The 19,002-nt window shown below is 40.8% G+C and overlaps 1 protein-coding gene across 1 annotated transcript in view; it reads right to left on the reverse strand.

The window, feature by feature from the left end:
- Positions 1–3,947: 3,947 nt before the first annotated feature.
- Positions 3,948–19,002, reverse strand: part of LOC311527870 (BOS complex subunit NOMO1) — a 32,051-nt gene continuing 16,996 nt past the window's right edge. The window contains exons 18-31 of the mRNA XM_084642269.1: positions 18,120–18,215; positions 15,809–16,018; positions 15,430–15,512; positions 14,098–14,257; positions 13,812–13,938; positions 13,310–13,423; positions 11,857–11,984; positions 11,197–11,338; positions 10,096–10,179; positions 7,696–7,806; positions 6,565–6,666; positions 6,213–6,332; positions 5,072–5,164; positions 3,948–4,445 (exon numbers count right to left, since the gene is read on the reverse strand). Coding sequence (XP_084498395.1) covers positions 4,314–4,445; positions 5,072–5,164; positions 6,213–6,332; positions 6,565–6,666; positions 7,696–7,806; positions 10,096–10,179; positions 11,197–11,338; positions 11,857–11,984; positions 13,310–13,423; positions 13,812–13,938; positions 14,098–14,257; positions 15,430–15,512; positions 15,809–16,018; positions 18,120–18,215 — 1,702 coding nt within the window. The 3' untranslated portion in view covers positions 3,948–4,313. The remainder of the gene's footprint in view (positions 4,446–5,071; positions 5,165–6,212; positions 6,333–6,564; positions 6,667–7,695; positions 7,807–10,095; positions 10,180–11,196; positions 11,339–11,856; positions 11,985–13,309; positions 13,424–13,811; positions 13,939–14,097; positions 14,258–15,429; positions 15,513–15,808; positions 16,019–18,119; positions 18,216–19,002) is intronic.

Raw genomic sequence — 19,002 nt, forward strand, 5'->3', positions numbered from 1 at the left:
TCTTGGTCTTCTGAAACAGGTAATCAGCAGCCAACTACTCTGTCTTCAGCCTTCAAAGGGCTGGATTTTGCATAATCCAAATTGGGGAATTTTAACCTCTCCCTAAGAATTCCCCAGGAAATCCACTTAACACTTATTATCCCCGAAGTCCATACTTGTCTGGACACATTTTCAATATAGTCTTTTCAACTCCCAGGTCTCACATGTCCTCCCTAGAGAAGTTACATACAATCCTGGCCCATATAATACATAAATTATATGAAATAAGGTCTTTCAGGGAGATTTCCTGTAAATATCCTTATCTGTCACAACTACACAGGTGTTACTAAATCAACATTAGCTATTTTTGAAACAAAGTATTTTTTGCTTTTGGAATATGCCTTGATTTGTCATCTGTAATAAAAAGGCTGCATTATGATTTAAACTGAATCATTGAGATAATACACTGTAAACATTCAATCTTAATGATCCATTTCATTTTTAAACAACAGAATCTTAAGCACATGTGCTACACTGTTGAAGAATCACACAAATAATATACAGGAACCAATGCTGCAGTTGGAAAAAAATGTTATGGAAAAAAACAAAACTGAAGACCACTTCTAATTCTAAGTCCCATTGCCACTAAGACTCAGACATTTGTCATATTTCAAGTAACCAGAGTGAATAAATTAGCTAGGTCTTAGATTTGGTATCTGAGAAAAACAGATGACTTTTTCCCTAGTAAGATATACCTCCTGTGTGTTATTTTTCCATGTTGTTTTTAATTCCTTATGTTAATGTAAAATGAATTGGAGAAGTATTATATCAGTCATAACTTGCAGCATATTTGTATAGTCATCTCTTTGGTTGGGAGAGGGGGAATCCAAGATTTTCAAGTCTATATCGTCTGTTCCCATGTATGTGGATACAATTCTTTAAAGAAGTCCTTTGATAACCAGATCTTTAAAGTGAAATATGCTCACACATCCTATTGATGATTTAAATACATGACCCATCCATCAGTCTGACAGTTGCCAGTACACTGATGCACTTGTGCTACATGCAAACTGTCAAACAGGGATCCACTTAGGAGCTCACACCCATGTGCAACACTGACATTTTCAATAGAAGGTAAGGGCAAAGGTCCAATCCAACCCATATTTAAGTCTACAGAAAGAGGCAGACCTGGTACCATGGAAGTCTATTTAAGCACTCAGATGCGAAGTATACTCCTAAACTGGCGCACTGGTTTCTGCATTTGAATTGTGAATTTCTGAAAAACCTTATAATATCTGCATACAGTGTAAATGAGAGAGATGGAGAGTCAATATGCAAAGAGCTCTGATCAACACTCAACTGAAAACAGTCTTCTCCTTGAGTCTGTTATAAATTTGATGGCAGGTTTTCCGCATGAAATTTGAGGCACTGACCTAGGGCACCAGTTCCTTGCTTTTAGTGTGTCAGGTGAGCTTCTGAAAATAGTCTTGGCTCTTAGTACACGCTTTATTTTTTCCCATTCTGCAAATGTATTCTGACTTTTCTGCCAACCTGAAAAGAGAGAGCTAGATCCTCATTAGAATTAATTTTTCACACTTGTGCTGCACCCTTCATTCCAAAGCACTTTAAGCTGAATAGGCAGCTGATGTGCTGCAAGAAGGGAAGAGGAGAGGGAATTTTGGTCATGGACATTGGGGCATACCCCTCCTTACCAGAGAGCCTGGTGACGTACAGAACAGACAGCCTCTCTCTGAGGAGTCACGTGAAAGACCCCCCCACAACAGAATACATTTAAAAGAATGAAGCCTCCTTCGATTTGAAGCTGTAATTTTCGTGAGTCTCGTATTCTCAACATCAGGTTTGCCCTTCTAAGATGTGTTCATATAATCGGAGAACGCTAGTAGCATTTAGATTTTTCTTACAGTTCCCAGCAATGAAAGATCTATGTATAAACTTAGTGTGGGCCCAATCCTGGGAAGAGGGCTGTAGAGTGTAGAGACAGACCCATACACTGCACTCACATGGTCCTCCTCATGGCATCCTAGAGCCTTGAATGTAAGTCCTTTGCCAGAGTTGGGCCTACGGCTATGTCAAGACTACAAGTAAAGATGTGATTATAGCATGGGTCGTTACACTTGTGCCAGCTTCAACCTGCCTCGCATAGGTAACAATAGTAGTGAAGACGTGGTGCATGGACTAGCTGCACGTATACAAGTATGCAGGAAATCTGGGTACATACTTGGCTTGCTAACCCACCTACACTACTGTTGCTACCCATGCTAACTAGGTTAAAGCTAGGACAGGGGCTGCCTACCTGTGCTACAATCACATTTTCAATCATATGTGTAGATTTACCCTAAGATAGGAGCTATTTGGCTGAGGCAAGTGGATACTACTTAAAATGTCAATCCATCAGTAAATTCCACAAGACCAAAATTAGAACATTTAAACTTCCCTCGGGTATTTTTTAAATCTGCATCTTTGTCCTCCCCAGACCAGCCTTTCATAAGTTAATATTTACTACACTAAAAACAAAAATCAAAATGTTAACAATTCAAGCTTGCTTTTAGAATAAGTTATATAGGAAAACAAAGGATATCTATATATTTATATATCATGGCAATATAAAGTAAGAGGTCAATAAATAGAGCATAATTTATTGAAAATGCATCCCAAAAGTTCAAATGCTGTAAACCACTTTCCCATCGCATTCCCAACATTCTTCATTTTATATTCTTAACACAGGTTCTCTCCAAAGGAGAGGCTGTGTGTGTGTTGCAATGACAGTAGCTGACGGAGAATGTTCACTGAATGTACTGAACTTTAATTACTTCGGCCCACACTAATGTAAAAAGTATTCACAAAACTATCCTGAAACCTTTAGCATCCAGATCTCTTCTTCTGACAGTGGTAATGTCTTTTGGGTTTAAATGTTTAATGTAACCTAACTTTCTTTCAAGTCCTGTAAAGAGGAACATCGCCACTCACTGGCAGCATCAATGTCAGTGCACAATTAAGAAATGTTTATGTGCATCTTTCAAAAGCTCTAAACCTTTATGGTAATTGTCAGTAAAAAGCCCCGTTAACATTTAAACTCTATATGCCTAACTGCCCACTTCAAACAAGAATCAGAAGAGAGAGTCATCAAGAAGTAGGAGTTAATTATTGTGCTCTATTTTACTAGGACTGCATTTGTCTGAGAATTCCAACAGTTCAAATTTCTTCTAATTTAAATAAATAAATAAAACAATTACAACAACTTAAAGGCAGCCTTCCAGCTGGCAAAACGGTCACATGTGGCATGAGAGTTTCAGAAAAGGCAGGACCATAGGCCATGCATATTGCAGTTATGATGCAGTTATGATGCATGCTTCAGGAAGGAAGGTATAACTTGCTGCATTCACTTCATGAAAAACTGGAGGTCTACACAGTTCACATTATCATAGATGTTATCATAGAATAGCTGGGTTGGAAGGGACCTCAGATGGTCATCTAGTCCAACCCCCTGCTCAAAGCAGGACCAATCCCCAATTTTTGCCCCAGATTTTTGGCACAGATTGAACTCACAACCCTGGGTTTATTATGTACATAAACTTGAGATTTACACAACTTTTGCAGTGAGAACATGGGCATATATATCAGATATTAACACTAGTCATCAAGCCAAGCACTGTCTTCATCTTTGCCAGGCAAATATTTGGCATTTAACTAAAGATAATTTAGTCACTGGGCAAGCATTGATTACACTGCTGTGCAAATGACAGCTAACCTTAAATTGAGTTTTTGAGCTATTTACACACCCAAGATATAGTTCTCCAGTTCATACAGATCCATATAAACTTCATATTTCATGGAGCTACTGATTTAACAGAACTCCCAAATAGCTGATCTAATAGAATTAAGTGGCTGGGTGGAAAGATAAGGAAGCTGACACCCCCCGTCCCCTCCCAATAATAAAGGCTGAGAGGTAAATCAAAACCATTTTTATTAGAACTGTCCCTTCAAAGTTATCTGTGAAGATTCATTTGTTACATTTTTAGACCACCAGGAGGCTTCCAATAAGGAGACAAAAATGGTCTTCGCCATGGAAGAACTGCTCAGAGTGACAACAGAGCCATTCAATTCATTATTTTAAAACAAGACAATCTGTAGATGCCATAGAAAATTTACAGCCAAAATGTAGTGACTGACAAAGGGCTCACATAGTATAATAAAAATTTCAAGTCAATAAAGTCCACAGATTCATCAAAAATATGGTTTAGTGGCCATGCTTCTCAAACTCCTTGGGCTCCAACCTGACAGAAGTGTCACTTCATGCAATCATTCCTTTCACCTCACGTCCGTCTTGTTTTCTGTTTTTTTGCTTGTCTCTTTGCATCCTCTGGGCCACCCATGTCTGAACCTGTCTGCCCAAGCACCCGCACTCCTTGCAGTCGACTTGTCAGCTGTAACAGCAAGGGAATAAGCTGGGAAAGAAAGGGGAAGCAGGACATAATTATGATGGTATATGCATTTAGAATTATAACACTGTAGTAATTCTCAGCCAAGCATTTTTACAAACAAACTGTAGACATGCCCTTTGTGCAATAGGTTCAAAGACCAGACCATGGTAAGCTGAGTGGGAAGGGGTCTAATCCAAACCTCCTGGAAATCTTAAATGCTCAAATATTGTTTCTGTCTAGTTGAAATTAAATAATTAATGCCTACTTTGAATTCCAACAAGCAAAACATGTAACGGCATTGGTGTTCTGATCCCAAAGAGAAGAGAGGTTTTGGTCACTATGAAGGAAGTACAATAAACTTACATCAAGGACAGCTGTGACTGGTTACTTGGCATTGTTCTTTCCAGGACTATCATGAGACCAGCTGACCCAAACACAGAAGCAGCAAAGGGACTAAAACACTAGCACTAAAATTAAATATGCAGGTATTTAAGAAACTCTAAAGCATTTTGTTTCTTTTGTTGACTGACATTTAACTCTGTTTTCTTACTTCTATCGAGACATCCACATCAGCGTACCCCCATTTTACGCAACGCAGTACAAAATGGTCTGGGGAGTATTAGAATAGTAAAAAACAGAACATTTCCTACCTTATCGTGGTTGTAACCAGCTAACAGCAGGAGCAGTGTCAGAGGCAATGCAATGTAGGATCCTTGGGGAATATCTTGTTCAGGCAACTTTCTCTGCAAACCACAATGACCACTGGTTTTCAGAAAGTTTCTTGCTGTTTTACCTATTAAATCTCTCAACTTTAAATGACTAAAAACTGGATTGACAATAGAGTTGTTCACCACTTACTATGTGACCAATTCCTGTTCAAGTGACATTGTAGGAGGACTACGTCCTCCAGTGTAGAAGCAATCTTCATTCAGCTCAGCTCACCTGTTAGCTGGGGAGTTTGTTTTTAAAGCTCATGCATTAAGGTGAGTCACTACACTGCTTTTAACAAGGTACATTGTGATTTACCTGACACAATACCTAAATATCGCCAGTCGCATGGACTATTCTACAACAACTACACTACCAGAGGAGCATTCAGGCACACCTGCATCCTTCACCCAAAACTGTCATTTCATGTTTCCCTCTTATTCCACTGGGGTCTAGATGTACACTAAAGCAGAAAAGAAACCATCAATTTAAGTACCACACACAGAAAACATGACTACAGAGGCAGAGCATGATCATACATTTTAAGACCCCCCCCCCGCCCAGGAGGGAGGGAGTTTTACTCCATGTTAGTTTGGAGAATCCCCCCGCTTTAACCGACAGTCTTGGTTCCAAGTCACATTCTTTACCAGTGATAACTAAGGACTCTCCTAAGTGGCACTCCTTACCCGGCTAAGAGTCATTGTGGAATTACTATGGCAACTTCTTTACCTTTTAAACCCCAACACATTTCAGCCATTAGCAGATCTGAATTACAGTGTCATGGCTGCAACTCTTTCATGCCACTGCCATCACTTACTACACAGGCGCTAGGTATGGCAGCTTATATGACAAGTATTAGGTCACTTGTCGTTTGAGGCCTCATATGTACGCATGTTCCTCTGTGCACCAGATCCAACTTGCACTGAAATCAATGGCAAGACTTCCACGGGAGACAACGAAATTAATGAAAGTCTTGCCATAGGCTTCAATGGAAGTCTAGAGAAGCGTACGAGCTGCAATACCCAGGCACAATACCTCAAGTTCAACTTTGGAAATGAAAAAGTTAGAACACTAGATACTTACAGTGGGACTGAAGACCAAAGTGATGTGTTTGTGGTATCCAGTGGCCGTGAACGAAACTTGCGGTAGGGTGTAATCATACTGGGATTTGGACAGTGTGGAATCCAAGAGCACCACATAATTCTGGGTGTAAAAAATAAAATCAACTGCCAGCTCCAGTAGAAAATATCAGGTTCACAGCCAGGAGAAGATTCAAATGTAAGAGTCAGTTTAACAAGCCGCAAGCCTTCCGAGGCACCTTTTGCTCCAGCACCACGCACAGATCGCATTTGTTCCACAAGCACTTGGGAAATAACGCTAACATCTTTACAAAAAACGGAAATGAATAAAACCAATAATTAATCATTAATATTACCTCTCCATCCCGGAGCAGTGGTGGAAAATGGAAAAATAGGGACTGGCCTAAGGAGACTGTTTGAATTGGGTTGTCAAGATTTTCACTTTTGTAAAGCTTCACCTGGGAGAGGGGGAAAAAGCAGAAGAGAAAGACAGTTACGAGGGTGTACTGTGATAAATATTGTAGACGTCGCCTGTATTAAGGGAGAACAGCACTTCAAAGTACAGTGCACAGATTTTAAAAGAAAATGCTGAAGGCAACCCAGCAATTTAGAACACCTGGCACTGTCAAACTACAGAAGTTTAAAATCCCACAAACTGGCTTGGTATCTTGTAACCTGAGATCTCTAGGCTTGTAAAAGCTCGTCTGCTCCTAAGTACCTACTAGGGCTTTGGATTTTATATATTTTTATAAAAACTACTTCTGCACCTTCACGGTAATTTGTTTTCTATATTTCCCCTTACAATTTAATGAATTTTGCATGCTCAAACATAACCTCTTCCTTTTCCATTGACCAAGCAGTTGGAAGGGCCATGTACAGTCCTTTCAGATGCAGGACAGCTAATTCTCATCAATTCCGCCCTTTATCTCTGAGATTTCAACTCAAACCAGAGCAGCGATTGCCGGCTGTTCTGTCAGCTTATGCATCCACAACAGGCTAAACTGAGGTCACAAAACCTCTGACTTGTGTTTATGCCAATCCTGAATGCATCTCTCTCCAGGATAAAAACCTCTGCATTAAAATACAAGAGCTATAGTCACCCACACCTGCAGGATGCATGCAAGAATCAAAGGGTGTAAGATCAAAACTAACAACAGAACATACGTGCAGGCTTAAAAACTTGAAAATATATTTCATTCTAGAATAAGCTGCCTTAGTCACCCAGACTAACTTGTAGGTTATGAATTCCCCTGAAAGAGCAGAGAATCATTCACACACACAGCCATAGAGCAAGGCATTTTTCCTTTACTCCTGTTCTGTGCATTTGGTGCAAATTCACCTTTAGTAAGTAGTTGGAGAGTCACTACTAATCCGAATATAATTTATAGTCTGGTTACTGACCAATTGCTAGCGACCTAAGACGTAGTTATCTTGGAGTTGAAGGAAAATACGCTGGAGTAAGATCAAAGGGCTGACTTTACACTTACCCATAATGTAGAGAGATACTCTGAAGATGTGATCACATTTCCACTTAAATCAAATTGGTTAATTTGTCGGAATGCTATAATATTCACATCATCGATGTCACTGTTACCAACCTGCAATATACAAATACTGGAACATTTACACTGCTAGGAGGGAAAATTAACAGAACACAGATGCTGCTCAGAATTTGAAACAAACATTGGTTTTCCTACTATCATAGTCCCATGGAAACTTGAAATCTGTTTCCAATCACAACTGGTTTTTCTCCATTGCTTGAGCACAGCATGCTCATTTATAAATACCGGGCCATGCATTATCAGCATAAGGCTGCTTGGTGCCATGGTAACAAGCACTGTATTACTAAACTAGGACCAGCATAGAGAAGTATAGAACATGTAGGCTAAATTGTAAGACCACCATCCTTGAAACAGTCTAACCTCTTTGGGGGGGGGAGAGGCAGCAAAGCAAGACTGGACATGACCTCTCCACCAGGCCTTTCCAGCAGAGTTAAAATTTAAATACTATGTGCTTTTAACACCAGATTCTGATTGATGTGAGACAAAAATATTTTTTCTAAATAACCTCAATTAAAAAAAGTGGTTGTGTGTAGAACGGGTGCTTCTGGTTTTCCATATCAAAAAGGGACACTGGTCAAGGGGTGGTAGACCTCAAAACTAGCTATATCATGAGTAGGCGGAATCTAGAGGGTCTTATACGTTTGAAAGACAGAACCCAGAGCTCTTCTCCAGCAGGAAGGAAATAGCATGCTAGCTAAGATGAGAGTAGGACACATTGGTGTACATTGGCTATCATTCACAGCACACTAGCACTGATTTGTTGTCTATAACTTGGGTGGCCTCTTCCCTCCCACCTAAGGAGCAGGCACAATTAGAATGAAGAGTGCAAATGCTTAAAGAATTCTGCTCCTTTCTTTTGCTGCAGTGAAGGAAAGCCTGGTCAGGCAACCGTTTTAGCTTGAGTAATGACCATCTCCACATAAAGATTTTAAACAACTAATGGCAGGCTAATTAACCTTTGCTGGATGTCAAGAGATAAATGAGAGGCAACTAATCTGAATCTTTAACAATGGAGGAATATTCATGAAATCTGATAAGTTTTAAATTCAGGAGGTTTTTATTAAATTTTATGAAGATCTACAGAGCTGAACTGGTAATTTTGCCTGCATGAGGACTTCATGATTTGGACCACATAAACAAACGAAAACAGAAAAGATATCTACCATGTGTAATTAAGTGTAAAATATAAGCATACAATAAATAATTTGAAGACTTGCACATGCTAAGAAACAAAATCCTTCAGAGTTGCTAGCTAATGTTTCATTGTCTATGGTAAAGAAAATCCAGAAACAGTGTCCTGTGTTAATTCCCTAGACTCAGGTACTTGGTGACTGAAGATCACTTATTTCAAACTTGGTTCCTATTGGGGCTTCATTTAGTTTAAGCTTTGGTGCCAATATCCAGCATGAAGACATGGATTTGGTGAGGGTACCTTGTTTGAACCCTATGGTTTAAAACAGAGTCCACTCAGATACTCCACTGATGGAGGACATGCCAAATACCAAAACAGACTCAAGATGTGTACAGCTCATATAGAGATCTGAACTTTCTTAAAGTGCAAGCAAGGACAGACCCAGGATTCCAGATCAGTGTGCAGAGCTATCGAAGAATTCTCCCGGCACTGTTGTTATTCTAATATGACCTATTACAGTGACCAAGTGCAAGTGACCTACCTGATCCCTAATGAGCCAAGATCAACCTTTTGTTTATTTCCTTATACAGATGCTCTGGGGAAAGGAAGGACTACAGTTTGGTTACAATGGATTCAGAGGGGAGAGAGCCCTTTGGGAAGGCTGGACTCCACATCCAAAGTCATAGGGTTGCATTTAACTTCAGGGATGGAGGTGATGAACTTCAGGTACTATTTGTATTTATTTCAGAGTAGCAGCCGTGTTAGTCTGTATTCGCAAAAAGAAAAGGAGTACATCCGATGAAGTGAGCTGTAGCTCACAAAAGCTTATGCTCAAATAAATTTCTTAGTCTCTAAGGTGCCACAAGTACTCCTTTTCTATTTGTATTTATGTTACCTTGTTTTTATTTCTGGTTATAAACCGTGTTCTCTTGAATATAATCCCTTGCTGACTGCCTCAGTTTGAGTCAATGTGCCATCTTAAAATTCAGGTCTAGGGCCAGAATTTCAAAGTTAATGCGGTGCCTAAAGATGCAGATAGGCCCCTATTGGTATTTTCAAATGCACCTCAGTAGGGTAAGACTCTAGCTCCCATTGAAATATCCAACATTAAATGAAACCTAGCAGAGACAACCAGCAACTCTGATGCCTTTTAATGAAAGGTTCAGGTTTAAAAAGATGCCAGAAGAAATTACCTCAACTGCACGATGCTGTGGTAAGGCTCTTTCAATATGATCGTTGCCTTCAGCTTTGAGCTGGACATGATACACACAACCAGGCTAAAAAACAAAATTCAGACAAATCCCATTGTTCAGTTACGTTAGAACCTTTATCATTAACAGAACTGAGATACTCAAAGGGCTTTAAAAAGTTGAGCACATTTAGTTCATAATTCACCACCATAAATGGATGCAGCCCTAATCACTGAAAGTACTGCCCTGCAATAAAAATGTCACTGAATAACACTATCTAAAAAGAGAGGCTCCCTTCCTGCAGAGACAAGAGAAGTTTTAAAGGCCCAGGACTTTACTTCCAGTGGTTTATTAGAAGGAACTGTCTGCTGTGCAACATTTTACTTACAAAGAAAATGCATTAGACAAGATTTAAAAACAGATCAAATAGTCTCTGTCTATATTCAAAAAACACTCTGCAATTTGGACTTTTGAAAAGCATAACTATGTCAGGTTAATTTAAGCTGCCATCAATGAAGTAAGGACAGCACACCTTGAGCTGTGCAATGCATGACAAAATACAGGAAGCAAGGCTTCTGTTTATGATCCAGTATTCTATAGCTGATCCTAGACATGCTAGTCCAAAACTTCTGCTTTCAGGTCTTCATCCAGAACAGTTTACTGTATTTAAAATATGCATGAACAACAGCCTGATAAGACAGATATGTTACTGTGGTAATAATTTCAGATAAGAAAGTAATCACTCTCTTTGCCTAGGATACTAGTACTATCCATGTGTATAGTCATACCCATTAGATATATCACACATACTGTGTGTTATTCTAGCTGAACAAGGGAAGTGCAAAAGGATTCTCCCAAGGCCCCCAGAGGATACGGACAGAAAGTTCTGTAGGATGTACACTCACTAATGAACATTTCTCTTTTACTAGAGTTAACAGTTACTATACCTCCATGTTTCCTACCACAGACAGAGCCAAGGGAGTCTTATCAGGCAACTGTGATGGGGAAATACTAAGCTGTGACTAACTATAAAATGCATTTTATAATTCTGTTCACACACAACACTATAAAAGTAAACAACGCTGGATGTATTACAATCCTTACCAGAAGTCCACGAAGTCTGAATTTACCCTCTTCGTCTGTTACTGTGTCTTCTCCATAGATATTACACTCTTTCTGCCCCACAGCTTCTACTGAAACTCCTTGTTCAGGTTCCCCATTTAAAGAAGAAACTGTACCATAGCAGCTAGGGGTGGAAAAGGTGGATCCATTACTACAAGTGTGGGGCTGCTGCTGCTGACACACACATTAAGACACTCCACTATTACAAAGATCCAAAGGAAATAGTGTATCTGTTGTATCATTTACTTGGGCTGGTTCCAAGCTTCTTGATGGGAATCACATCTTAAAAGGAAATGGTTTAACAGACAAATCTCTGTCTCCCACTGGCTGTGGTGCAAACCCGATGCACTGCAATTGCCAAAACTCTTTCAAAGCAATGCCCTTCCTAGAAATGCTTCAACCCATGCTCATTCAATCATGAAACCACATCCATGTAGTATGCATTTTTAAATGAAAACTGCTTTTATGATGCACAGTGTGAGGAAGTTAAGTTCTACCTTGAAAAGCCCCCATAAGCAACTGGTATAGAGGTACGTCAGGAGAAAATGTGAAAGTTTGGCTTCATGACCATCCATGCAGACCTGGGAGCAGTTCTGGGTACACAAGCTAAGCAGGACAATAAGGTATCTCAGCTCTACTCACCTGTAAGCTGTTCTGTGACCCATTATTGTGATTTTAAGATTCTGTCCCTCCTGCACTTCAATCATTTGAGATGACGGTTCAAAGCGGAACTCCTTCATCATAGGTTTAAAGTAATACTGCCCTGGGCTCTGCAAAGAGGCATCAAACAATTTCAGTTTAATGCCATTAATATACCCATAATAATTCACTTGGCTCCTACCAATTGCATTTTCTGAAGAGTTCCATGCTATATAGGGTAAGGTTTCCCCCCAACAGCCACATGCCATGCTGTCTTTTCAGAACAAAAAAGAAAAACGTGAGAAGCACTTGAGAAGAACAGGGAACATATGGGACCATAAACCAATGCAGCTCTGCTGGAAAAGAGTGTGAAATACAAAGTGAGACGGAACTGCAGTGTCACCTTTATTACAAGACCTCAGCAACAGGTGAGTGACCAGGAAAAAAAGAGATTTATGGGAGGAAACATGGCTCATGTGTGTAAATCAGGGGGTGCTAACTATGGCTCGCGAGCTGGATCCAGCCCACAAGCTCCCGCTGGGGAGCAGGGTCTGGGGCTTGCCCTGCTCCGGTGCTCCAGCCAGAGTGCAGGGTCGGGGCCGCACCACACAGCTCCCGGAAGCCGCAGCATGTCCCCGCTCCAGATCCTACATGCTCCAATGGGAGCTGCAGGGGCGGTGCCTGCAGATGGGGCAGCGTGCAGAGCAGCCTAGCCGCGCCTCCGCGTAGGAGATGGAGAAGGGACATGCCACTGCTTCCGGGAGCCGCTTGAGGTAAGCGCCGCTCGGAGCCTGCACCCCTTGAGCCTCTCCCCCAGCCCTGATCCCCCTCCCGGTCTCCAAACCCCTCGATCCCTGCCTGAAGCACCCTCCTACACCCCAAACTCCTCATCCTCAGCCCCACCCCAGAGCCCATGCCCCCAACCAGAGCCTTCACCCCCTCCGGCACCCCAACCCCCATTCTGTGAGCATTCTTGGCCCGCCATACAATTTCTATTCCCTGATGTGGCCCTCAGGCCAAAAAGTTTGCCCACCCATGATGTAAATACTGGTGTGGACAATACTCTAACTGGATTCTATCCTCAAAGAATCCAAGAGTATTATAAACTAATGTGGTTGTTTTGTGTTTACAAGCTGCATCTAGAACTGCAGGCCAGCCTAGTCTGCCTGCTATGTGGGGAGGGCCATAGTAGGTGTCAAGAAACACAGTCTTTCCTGGTTAGTTTTCTCCCATTCCACTCACTGAAATTTGGGGTGTTGCTTATAAAATTGTAACTCACCACTTGCTGGGGGACTCATGTCTATCATGGATGGGTAAGACAAGTGGAGAGAGAATATGGGCTCCCAGTATTGAGGGGTATTGCTAACATCTCCATTTTGGAGGGCAAGGTGCGACTGAACACAGACATACAGATACAATTTTCTCTATTGTGGATGCGTAACTGCATGAACATTACCAGGTTGGAAAAGGTCAGCATGCCATTGTCCTGGGTAAGGAGGTTAGACCGGAACACCCCTCCACTAAGGGATAAGAGCACTCCAGCAAGAGGCTGGTCATCTTCAGCTTTAATCTGTTTTTAAAAAACAGCAGTGATCAATGAACATTAGCAATGCTACTGAACTCTGCAATTTACTTCATAAGGCATTAACACCATCAGGAAATTACTGACAGTATCAAAGTAGTGATGAAAACAATGGCCTAAATTAGGAAAACACACAAAGCCAGTATTTTGTAAGCGATTCTAACACCTTCACTGTAATACATGCAATATAATTTCGGCATGGCAAGTCAGTCCACCAGGGAGATTTGTTCCACTGATTAGTGACACCAAAATCATCCCAGGGCAAAATCTGCCCATACCCCACAATTATTTCTCTGCATCTGCATTTGGGTTTTATGCTCTCGAGGCTCTGACTGCATACTCTCTTGTGAGGAACTTGAAGCGTGAAGAACATTACCTCAAAAGTCACTCCAGCAAGAGCAAAAGCTTTGAAGTCCCCAACTGTTCCCTCTACTTCAGTCAAAACAAACCCTTCTTTCTGTGCAGTAATGGTATATTCTAAGTCACTGTGGAGTGGGCCAACACTGCAAGTAAAAAGGAAACAAGAACCAGTTAAAAAGAAAAAAAAAAAAAAAAACTACCAAGAAGCATTCAAATACTACACACACACAGTTTCAATTTTATAGTCCCCGCAGCGTTCAAACTAGGACAACCCAAAAGACACAAACAATTGTGCTATTTACCTATAGGCACCTCTGTCATCAGTGAAAACTGTGATGAGGGGTGAAGTCACTCCCTTTTCACCAATGATAATCTCAACGCCTTCCAACTCAGGATGAATCTGCCCTTCCAAAAATAAGCCTGCCTTTCCATGAATCTCTATCAGTTTCCCAGGGCAGCTTTCTTGGAAAGGAAAGAAAACAGACAGTAACAGCAATATCTCAACATCAACAGAAGTCACTGCCTGAGGTTCTTTGGCTTGAGTTATGCAGGGGGTCAAACCAGATGATCGTCAAGGTCCCTTCTGGCCTTAGATTCTATTAACATTGCCCACGCTCAAATCAGTTAACTGAATTTCAAAACTTAACCCACATGTACCCAACTCTGAAGTTCTAGATTTACTAGATTAACTCTTAGATAAAGCACTGTGTATTATACAGGCTTGGAGAGGAATCAAAAGGCCATAATACACCCACAAGTGACTTTAGTATTTCAAAGCTTGGCAAGCATTTATTGTTTGGGGGAGGTGGGGAGGAGGCAGCATGAGGGAGGGAGACACCTCATGCCACATTAAGAACAACATTATCTGGAAAAAAGAGTCTAAACCCATTTGTGCGCAAGAATCAAAAACAGTGCAGCCTGCGACAGCATTCAAATGTGTATGAGACACAAAGGCAGTCCAACACTTTCTTGGAGGTATCAAATATCAGAAGCTATTCACCTAAGAACCCATGGCATATTGGGCCTAGGCAGAGAATTTGTAACTGTACAGCAAACTACCTGTAGATGGCAATGATATTATAAACGGATTTGTTTCATGAGGACTATTTTTTATTAATTCATTACAAACAATCTCTGGCAACAGAAACTGAGATTTGCCAGTTGAACTGTAAGATGAAGGAAAAAATAGAAACAGAATAAAAATCTATCAATAGCTAATTGATAGATCTAATCACGATCAAAAGCTAAAGTCCATTCCACTACAGATGTATTCTCTCCTCATCCGTATAATGAAAGAAAAAGACCTGGACATTCAGCTATTGCTTTAGTAACCCTACCTTACAACACAACTTGCACCCATTTTTTTCAATTTATTATTATTGATATTGTTATAGCACCTAGTGGGTAGGAACAAGGACTCCTGAAGGAAAAACATCTCTCTTTATGAACCTGTAGCTCAAACACTAACATTTTCAATGTTCAGTAAGTGAAATTAGGCCATATAGAAACTGTGCTGCAATTAAAAGGGGCTATGTAATGCCAGAACAACCCTAGAACAACAGTTTATAAATCGGTCTGTGGGAACGTGACTTGGCTATACCTTGTACATTTTTTACTATACTACACATATTTACCTCCACTGACAATTGTTTCCACAGAGGGTGGATAGAAAAGCAGCTCTTTTGATGAAGGTGTCACAGTGATTTTCTCTCCAGACCTAGACAACTCAAACAAGACCAAAATTAGCAGCTCTCATAACACTGCCTAGTGATTATAATGCCCATCAAGAGACTTTAGAAAAATCAACTAACAGTAAGCTATTAAACACCGACACTGTCGTACAATTTCCTCTTTAGGCTGCAGCCACAGAACATTACCACAGGCACTTAAGTAGCTTGGACACGTTCCACCCAGATGACAGTGGTTGCACACACAGTGTGGGAGGATGCAAGTTGGATAACATTAGATAATAGCACCAAGAAAATGGTGCTGCTCATCTGTGTGCCTTAGTACCTTGCCCAATATGAAAATTCATATGAGAATGGCCCTTGAAGTTCCTCCACCATTTCTTGTACTGGTGGCTTTGTTCCTTCCTCTTCCAGACCCTTCTTTTCTCTCTCCTGTCTGCGAGCCTCAATTTCTGCCAGCTGTTGCTCTCTACGCAACTCTTGCAGTGACTTCAGGGGTCCTAGAACTAAGTCAGGTTCACTGTCAATTGAAGACCTGAAAGTGGAAATAGAAAAACGAAACAGTCTCTTTGGAATTGAGGCCATGTGCTTGTTACGATATTGCTCAAATCTCTCCAGTTCCCTCATTTTCTTTATCCATCCTCCTTTGATGCTCCTACCTATTCCAAGTGCAAGCAAAACGAAAGCAACTTCAAAAGCAGAACCAACTTCCCTCCCGCATACCAGCCAGCTAGTCCTAGACATGCATGTTCACAAAAGACACAGAAAGCTTACCACCAACTTGGCCTAGAGAAAAATTGCCTGGTTTACTCTAGAATGGGGAAAGATTGAGGCTTCACATTTTGAAGCTACTTGGCCATAGCAGCTCTGTTACACAGAATAAATGCAAGCCTGTGAGAGCTCATATTTCATTTGCCAGTGCTCTGAAACTTTAAAAACCTTAGTGAGAGCCCTGCTTAGAGGTGCAAAGCGTGCATGGGCAAAATAGCTACAAAACTAAAATCAAGGGGACCAAATGCTGATGCTGAAGGACAGTAACTTCCAGCATCAGAGAGGTAGCTATGTTAGTCTGGATCTATAAAAGCAGCAAAGAGTCCTGTGGTACTTTATAGACTAACAGACATATTGGAGTATAAGCTTTCGTGGGTGAATACCCACTTCGTCATTATGCTCCAATAACTTCAAGTAACTAGTCTTCATAAACAACGTTTCAAGTCAGGTTTGGCCCCCTGTTCAAGTTGTGAAAACAAACTTGGCAGAAATTAAGATCAATAGAAACGTTTCTATTTAGACAATATATGCATGCACTATATATTTAAACAATACAATCCCCTGCAGCATCTGAATCCCAAACACTGTAGCATTAACATTTGTACAGCATTCTGGGTGCATATGGTGGTGCTTTAGAACTAGACACAGCACTGTATGATCATTCCCTCGTGGAAAATGAGCTTGAACCTGAAAGCTGAGCTGGCTAGTCTACTTTTATTTTCCAAGCTGAAGAAAATGTACATAGGAAAAAGCAAACCGTAACTGTGAAAAGTCAATTCCTTCTTTTACATTTAGTTCCATTATAGTAGTCTTGCCCATGCTTCAGATCCCAGGAAGTAGGAATTGTTAAAACAAAGAGATGGTTTTTAACATAAGAACTGTCCTTTTAAGATCTGGGACATGTTCTCCTTCATTTCATAAAGGCACTTTCGCCAGAAAGCTTGGAACAGACTAGAGCAGACATGTTGGGTGGACCAGCAGCAGTCTGCAGAGCACTTGCTGGTGGTCTATGGCAAGCTGGCTGGTTGCATGGTATTGTATCTCCTTGTTTGTGGCTGCTAAGAACTGTATTTTAAAAAGCTAACAATTCTTTGCTGTTACTTTTCCATGTTAGTCGTTGCTATAGCTGCCACAGGCTTGTTATACTAAGAGAGGTGGGGCCCTGCAGGGAAAAGCACTCTCTGTTAAGATGATTTCCATACTATAAGAAAGCCTAAGAACCCCAGTCTAGAACATGTGAATATCAGCAAAGCTCTGGTAAAGCTCTGATCATTAGCAGCCTCATCCAGCCAGATCTGGCACCTCAAACAATTACCAGTGTTCACAAATCAGTGCTCCCTTGTGCACTGTGTGTTTAGCTGAACATAAATGGGCACATTAGTGTGTAATCACTCTGCATGGTTCTCTTTTTATAGCCCTCTTTACATCAGTAACAGGCCTCTAAAACAGAAGACTCTCTCTTTGAAGTATTAAAAGAGAAAAACAGATCCCAGGATTAGAGAGTTCAGAACAGGCTAATATGTCAATTCCCCTTTAGATTCCAGCTAAGGGGCAAGTCACTAAAAATATGAATTCTTGGAAAAACATAATCCAGGTTTTTTACACCCTGGTATAAATAAGTATAAAGGGGCTAAATGGAAATCAGGAGATAACGTTCAAAACATGCATCAATAAACACTTATACATCCATAGAGAATCCCAAGCACACAGCACGACCTGCCACTCAAGAATTCTGTGGCTAAAAGTGGGATCACTCAAGAAGCAGTCAGTCACGCTGCTGTGCTAGAGAATGCAGTATTAAAAAGCTGAATAAAACTTTATGCAATAGATGTCCTTTTTTTACCCCAAGATTTCTCTGTTCTTACTTAATTGTAACAGTCACCTCCATCAGTTTATCTGTTGTTATTGTTCCCAGGACATGGTGTCGAACTGCAGTGAGTGTCAGAATAGTGGGAGAAGACCTGAAAATCAAAGCAGCAAAGAGGTGAACTAAGTATCTTCCCCTTTTAAAAAACTGAAACAAAAGCATCTCATTTAGCTGAATTTTCCCCCAAAAGTCCCATGCACTTTACAAACTTAGGAATACAAGTTAATATAGGAAAGGCAATGAGGTCTAGCTAATAGGACACTGGTCTGGAAGTCTATTCACAGTGCTGTCACTGATCTGTTCTATAACCTTGGGCAAGTCACTGCCTCACTCTGGGCCTCTGCTCCTCCTTCCAATCTTTGTCTGTCTCGTCTATTTCAACTGTATGCTCTTGGAACCAAGGTCTCCCACTATGCGTTCGCACAATGGTGTCCCGCTCTTGGTTAGTATCTCTGGATGCGAGTGGAATACAAGAGTAAAACTACTCCACCCACCAGCCAGGCACAATCAGCTCAGGTAGCTCACCACTACACAACAGCAGTTTAAGGTGAATACTTTATTCAATAAAGACAGCAGGCAAAAGCAATGGAGGTAGAATGTAACTACCACGGCTGGAATTTAGTCACAACACTATGGGTAGTTACACAGAGCGCAATTCATCTTCTCGTGCACTTTGTTACAAATCTTTTGCATGCCAATCCTGACAAGTGATCAATGTTCTATGTAAAAAGCCATTTTGATGTTTGTTACGAAGAAAAAAAAAAATCATTATTCAGAGAAACAAAGCTGTAAAAAATATCAGTTTAAAATGACAAAAACATTTTGAAAGCTTACTAGTTTTAAAATATGGATGAGGCAAGTTTTTGGCCATATCTAATGAA

The sequence above is a fragment of the Lepidochelys olivacea genome (genome assembly GCF_965140295.1).
Source record: "Lepidochelys olivacea isolate rLepOli2 genome assembly, chromosome: 10".
Lineage (NCBI taxonomy): Eukaryota > Metazoa > Chordata > Testudines > Cheloniidae > Lepidochelys > Lepidochelys olivacea.